This window comes from Pinus tabuliformis, chromosome J (assembly GCF_031772625.1).
Source record: "Pinus tabuliformis cultivar Carrire ecotype Pingquan chromosome J, CPIR1, whole genome shotgun sequence".
Lineage (NCBI taxonomy): Eukaryota > Viridiplantae > Streptophyta > Pinopsida > Pinales > Pinaceae > Pinus > Pinus tabuliformis.
The window spans coordinates 780999484-781006716 of NC_142295.1; the positions used below are offsets into that span (position 1 = coordinate 780999484).

The window sequence follows — 7233 nt, forward strand, 5'->3', positions numbered from 1 at the left end:
TAATTACAGTGTTTAATAAGATAAGCTTAAATTAAACTTGAGATTTCTAAAGTTCAACCATTAAGATTTATTACATTAATATTTTTAATTTAGATTTTATTCCATAAAACTTCATATTATAAATGATAGTTCAAAAATATTTATAGTATTGTTAAAAAATGTGTTTTTTTAATATATTTATAAATATTATCAGCTAAATCTCTATATAAAGAGAGATTTCTTATATCCCAAATAAAAAAATCTCAAACAACCATTTCATATCTAACTTGGTAATAATCTGAAAACTTATTTAATATCTAATATAATCTTACAGCAACAGCGAGAGATTTCTTATGTCCCAAATAAAAAAAAAAAAAATCTCAAACAACAATTTCAACTTAATCTAACTTGGGTAACAATCTGAAAACTTATTTAATATTAATATAATATTACAGTTTTTTTTTCAAGAGAAAAATCTGTATAGTATTATATTGAGACAATATAAAGAGTACATATGAGATAAAGCAAGAGCTAAATATACAAGCAACCTTGCGAACATATGGAAAAACATGATCTTACAGATATAGGGCCATCATCATGAAGATCATATACATGGATATAGCAAATAGTCTGACAAAATGTATGGAAACTATTTCAGATGTAGAAAAAACTGAAAGCCAAAAGGAGAAAAACTGTGAAACATATCTGGATAGGGAAGATAGCAAAAATGATCAGATCATAATCCCGGGATGAAGAAATCCTGAATGAAGCAAGTTCGGTCATCCACCGATATCAACAAGGACCACGCACCAGGCTCAAGAGATAGAGCATCCTTAGACAGACGGTCCGCCTGAGCATTAAGGGAGCGGGGAATGTGCTTGATAGATGGCTGAACTAATTTGTTCCAAAAATGCATAATCCGATTTAACCATCCAGAAAGATGAGGATAATTGATATGGCATGCACCCCTGACATGGTCAATCATGACTTTCGAGTCCCCATAGATAGAAATGTTCTGAATCTCCATGAACATGTAGAAAGCAAGCAGTCCAGCTAAAGCCCTTGCCTCGGCCAGGCTGTTTGTACCTCTCCCCCCATTCCAAGATAAAAAATATTGCAACTTTTCATCCATGATTATATGTACCCCACATCCACATATATTGAGCTGTTCAGCCCCATCAAAGAAAGCCATGGGCAAAGTATTGTGAGGGACAATCTCGTCACTATTTCGTTGCACTTCCTTCTTGGATTCCTTGACAGGCAGCATACCATAAGTGGCTAAAATATGTTGCAAAGAAGACATCAGAGGCTCTTTAGACTCCTGGAAGATCTTGGAGTTCCGCCATTTCCATAAACACCATAAGACGATGATAAATAGAGAACGCCATGATACTTTTTGCGCACTCCACCATTGGAAAGCATCCTGTACTGTAACAAAAACATTGTGAGAAAAACCAATGAGCAGAGACAATTCATACCAGATCTGTAGGGAGGAGCCGCATTGAAAAAACAAATGAAGGTTGGTTTCCTCTGCAGCCTCACAATTGGGACATCTACTTGGACCATGCCAACATCTCCTCCGCAAGTTGTCCCATGTCAAATTGCGGTTGTTGAAAACCAGCCACGAGAATAATATCATTTTTAGAGGGCAGCCCAATTTCCAGAATTTAATGGGGAATAAAGAGCATGTGATTTCGGCCTTTGAAAGAATCATATCTGCATATATATCTCTCACTCCAACAGGCAGTTTTTTATTTGGAACACTCCATATAAGCATATCCGCAGTACCTGATCGGTGTATGCCCAAACTGCATAGAAAGTTTATCACTGAATTCCAATCTGAATGCAATGTGGCAGGCATGTGAAGTTCATGTGCGTCTTTCCAAATAGGGATAGGGCCACACCAAGATGAAATAATTTTATCCCACGTGAATATACCATTTCTGAAGAGAAAAGGTAAGATACGTTTAGGGATGCACGAGTGCCCACGGTCGCCAGCAATTGAATCAATGCCGATGAAGACACGGTCACCAGAGTAAAGGTTCCAACTTAGGCATTGCAGGAAGTAATGTTGAACTTTCCTAAGACTAAGCCATATAGCAGAGCCGTGGCTAATTCCAATAGATCCCCTCTGATACCAAAAGACAAGATCTTTATCTTGCAGATATTTTTTCCTAGTGGATGAACTCCATAGACCTTCTCCGAAAATGGCCCTCCTCAGCGATTTACATAGCAGCGCTCTACGAAAGAACGCATGTCGAGTAGGCCCCAACCACCGTACTTCTTTGGCATAAAGATCATTTCCAGTTTTGTTAGGTGGATTTTGATATGATTGGAACTTCCACCCCAGATGAAATTAGCCAGCAGTCGATTAATCTTGTGGATAATGCCAGCCGGAAGCGAGTAAATATGAGCCCAGTACACCGCTAACTGCGTCAAGACCGACTGTGATAGAATGAGCCTCCCGGCCAGAGAGAGGGTTCTGTGTTCCCAGGCAGAGATTTTTCTAAAGAATTTTTCCAAGATCCAATGCCAGTCAGCACAAGAGTAACCTTTGGCTTTTAATTGAAAGCCGAGGTATTTCATGCCATCTTTAATCGATCTAAAACCAATACCTAGCAGATCAGCCAGCCATATAACCATTTCCAAGTTTGTATCATTATGGTAAAGAGAAGATTTACCTTTGTTAATGAATAACCCAGTTGCCCTCTGGAACCTATTAAGAATATCGTTGAGGCATATCCATGTCGACCTACACAACATGGAAAAGATGAGCACATCGTCTACAAATAGATTATGTGAAACATGGATGCCCCTACAGATCCTAATCGGCTTGCACCTTTTATCCGCCACAACACTGTTTATCTGAAGACTGAGAGTGTTCATAGCAAGAATAAATAAGAGAGGCGAAAGGGGGCATCCCTGGCGAAGTCCCCTTTCCGCAGGAAAAAATGGAGAAGGTATTCCATTAATAAGCACCGAATAATGGACATTTTCAACACAAGACATGATCCAATCAATGGATTGTGTGTTTAGTCCGATTTTAGCCAGCAAACACCTCAGGAATCCCCAATCCATACAGTCGTAGGCTTTCTGCAAATCAACTTTAAGAATGGCCGCATCCATAGCATTTGATATCATTGAAAACATAACTTCCTGTGTGATGGCAACAACATCCAATATATTGTGGCCTTTTAAGAAGGCATGTTGATCCATAGTGAGGAAGGAAGCCAGCGTCGGTTTCAATCTTTCCGCAATAATCTTGGATATGATTTTAAAAGATATATTGCATAATGATATTGGCCGGAAGTCATGAAAAGATTCCGCTTCGTCTTTTCTAGGAATAAGAGCAATCAGAGTGGATGATGTGTTGTGATGAATACTACCAGATAAATGGGATGCCTCTACCATCCGCAGCAAGTCATCTTTGAGAAGGTCAAAAAAGTGAATATAGAACTCAATAGTCCAGCCATCCGGCCCTGGACTTTTATCCTTACAAAATGCTTTTAAAATGCCAAGAAGTTCCCCCTCCGTGATGGGCTGGAGAAGACTCGCGTTACCATTAGCGTCGAACATAGTAGGTGCCAATTCAATCCCCCAGAGAACATGCTGAATATCGTTGTGTTCCTTCCTTCTGTATTGTAATTTAAAATGCCGTATAGCTTCATTTGTGATATCTTGGTGGGATACGAAGTATCCACCATTTCCATCATTAATTTTCGAGATTGAGTTTTTTATCCGCCTAGCATTTGAGACCTTATGAAAATAATTAGTGTTCCGGTCCCCTTCCTTGAGCCATAAGGCTCTGCTTTTGAGCCTCCATGTGGCCTCCTCCTGAAGAAGAATTTTTTCTTACTGATCTCCAATTCCCTTATGCGACACTTAATACTGAGTGGAAGATCATTTGTACAGGTAGAGCCAATGAGTTGATCCAATTCCAATTGTAAATCATGAAGCAGCTGCCTGTCCCTTTTTTTCTTGTCTTGTTGCCAATCCTTTGTCACCTGTCTCATTACCACCATTTTTTCCCTCAAATCCATCGTTGGAAGGGATGATTCACCGGCCGATATCTCCTTCCATGATTTTGATATAAGCGCATTAAATTCTGGGACCTCTAACCAAGTCTGATTGAATTTGAAAGGGTATCCCACCCTGATACGCTTCATCCTCCAGCTTAGTACAATAGGCCTGTGATCAGAAGAAAAAGCCGCCCCTATATATGAAAAGGGCATGCCCATTTTGTCGATGACGCTCGCATGAATAATGAAGCGGTCGATCCTTTTTGCTATATAAGCATCGCTTGATCTGCCGTTGTCCCATGTAGGCATCATTTTAGAAGGTGCAATATCCACAAGATTCCTGTTAAGAAACTCCATATTAATAAGGTCAGCTAGCGGGTCACTTTTACGACACTTTCCCCAACATTCATCAGAGCATAAGGTGAAATTTAAGTTTCTCGCAATAATCAGATAATCAAGATCAAAAATTTCTGATGCAAACATTTTTTCCCAGAAGGGGAATCTATTTTTATAGGGCGCATAGGTGTTTAGAATGTTAAAGTGAAAACTATGGCCTCTGAGAGATGCCGATATAAGAATACCAGCAAAGCATTTAAATGCTCTAGCACTGATCCACGCGGGATCCCATATTACATCCAGACCACCAGAGAGGCCTCTTGCCTCAGTAGCAACCATGAACCAAGTAGGAAACATTTTCCTAAAGTATGAGATGGAGTCCCGACAACTATGCATGGTTTCTTGGATCATAATAATCTTAGGACGAGTCGTGAGGAAAATTTCTCTAAGCGCCAAAAATTTGGGGTTAGCGCCTAAACCCCTGATGTTCATGGAAACAATGAAAGTCATTGAGAAGGCTCACCAGCCGTGCTCGCTCTAAGGGGCTGAATTTCAGACATATCATGAATTGGAACATCAACAAGGGCCAAATTCCTCACACCTGACGCAGATGCAATAGTTCTCCCCCTGAAATGCCGGCTACCTCATGCATGTTTCTTCCTAACAGTAATATTCATGGCAGAATTCGGACTAATAAAGGGTGAAGAAGGACCATCTGGCTTATGAATGGTCAGGGGCTCCAATTCAAGTGATTTTTTACAGAGTAGAAAATCAACATCACTTTCCATGCGGTACGCCGGAGAAGACACGGGAGAATTGAAGGGGGTGACATTCTCCCTCGACTCATTACACTTGGTGGAAGGACGAGTGCACTTCTCCGGGGAGGAGGAAGAGATGGTAATGGAGCCAACATTGAAATCACCCACGGGCAGGGGAGGGGGAGAAGGGACCACCAAGCTGGCCACGGGTTCAGGAGTGACAAAGCAAAAGAAATTAGAAGGCCCACCCTTCTCATGAATAGTATGAGAAACTGTGGAACCTTGGACAGGCCCGACAGAGGAGATCACATGAGGCGGCCGAGGGGATAGGGGAGGCTCCGAGCGGGATGGGATCCGCGTATTAAAAGGATCATAAGCGGATAAAGAAAGAGATGAAGAGGAAAGCTTCTCAGCAAGATTGATGGACGGGTCCAATCAGCTACGATGGAAAGACAGTGAAGAAGACGATTTTTCATGACGCCTACAGTTATGAATGAGATGACCGGTCCTATGGCAAAAAGAGCACCTAAACGGTATACCCCAGAAGTCTAACCGCTATTTAATACAGGACCGACCCCAGCCAATCTCAATATGGTCAGGATAACCACCTTTATATGACTTCTCGATGAGGATCCACGCAATCCTTTTGTCCTTTTCTCCACGGCACCAAGGATCCACATAAACGAATTTGCCAATGGAGTTTCCAATCTCTGTGAGGGATTCAATAGACCACATTTCCAGAGGTAGATTAGGGAGTTTAACCCAGATCAAACTATTGGATGGAGTGTTTTTTAAAGGGTCAAAACCGATATACCACCGATAGAGAGCAAGGAAGCTCCTACCACAGACCGAGGGACTCTTGAAAACGATCTCTAAATCAGAAGCCTTAAGGAAATGGAAGCAGTACCAATCTCTCATAAGGCGAGAGATAATAGGGGTGTATCCGATCAAAGGCTTCCACCGCTCATCAAGCCAATTCCTCATAATAGCATCGTCCATAATCGGGAAATGCCATTTGCCAATCAATGCAAGATCCTGTAGACTGCCAATTCGGACCGAGAGATGTGAGCTATCCAGAGAGATGGCTTTAGGAGGAGATGAAGTCTTAACCGGATTCTTGGCTTTGTTGTAGCGAGAAGCCTTTGAGTGGTCCCGAGATTCCTTTCCATGCCATGATGGCTTTACAATCATATCATCCACCATGGCCTGCCACTCGGTGGACTTCATGGACTTCTCATGTGACTTTTCCGCCATGACTGTGGCACGGATCATAGCCTCCTTGGCAGAAGAGTTTGAACCATCTTCCATCGATACAAGAGAAAATCCAACAACTGACAGAAAATCCCCTTAAATGCGAAAAGGATAGGAAAGGACAAAGGATATCTTTACCCTTGATCCAAAAAAGAGAGTAACACCAGGATAGAGAAATAGGCAGATGGGGGAAGTTAAGGAAGATGGGACAGAGAAAGCATAGGGAATCGCGCCAAGAATTCTCTAGAGGGAAGAACGCGATTACATAAAAAAACACAAACAGCGAGAATAAATCTAGGACGAGGGGAAGTACAGAAAATGGTGAAATAAGGCCGCCTTCTTGACAAAGAAGGAAGATCCCAGAGGGATAGTACACTAAAGAGCCAATGCCAGGACAAGTCTAATAACTTCTAGGAGATTTAAAAAAAAACAGGTGAGGGAGGTAATGGGCGAGACCTACCAATAACCAGAAAACCAGAAACCACTAAACCGCCATATCCAAAGAAGCCAAGAACATGCAGCCAGTCCAGATGACCATACAAACACCAGGGATCTACCCTGAAGAGGTATCCCTGCAGTCTATACAACAGCAGTACATCACAAGGATACACCACCAGTCCCCGACCCTACAGCGTAAATCAGAGCATGGCTTGTAAAAGACTAAAGAATTCTTCAGCTTGTAAAAGAGCGACTTAAGCATCTCGTCAGATTAATTCATGGAGAAAAGGACTCTCAAGGACCCAAAAACAGCACTACTGAAATTGATAAACAGAATGACCAGCTTATGTTATAGGCAAAAATGTAGCATATATCAGGCTAGATTCAACCTATTTACAGTAAATCCATGTACAAAAGAGAAAATAAAATATAGATATAAGATAAAACAGGGA

General features: G+C 41.4%; 2 protein-coding genes across 2 annotated transcripts; both read right to left on the reverse strand.

Moving 5' to 3' along the window:
* Positions 1 to 715: 715 nt before the first annotated feature.
* On the reverse strand, positions 716 to 1246 carry LOC149229036 (uncharacterized). Its single transcript, XM_089380939.1, has one exon. It carries the CDS (start codon positions 1244 to 1246, stop codon positions 716 to 718), a length of 531 nt encoding a protein of 176 aa, XP_089237065.1.
* A 35-nt stretch (positions 1247 to 1281) lies between these two features.
* On the reverse strand, positions 1282 to 4673 carry LOC149229037 (uncharacterized). Its single transcript, XM_089380940.1, has 5 exons — positions 3736 to 4673; positions 2209 to 3613; positions 1945 to 2110; positions 1768 to 1787; positions 1282 to 1407 (listed from the first exon to the last, which is right to left on the reverse strand). The coding sequence occupies exons 1-5, from the start codon at positions 4671 to 4673 to the stop codon at positions 1282 to 1284; spliced, it is 2655 nt and encodes an 884-aa protein (XP_089237066.1).
* Positions 4674 to 7233: the final 2560 nt, after the last annotated feature.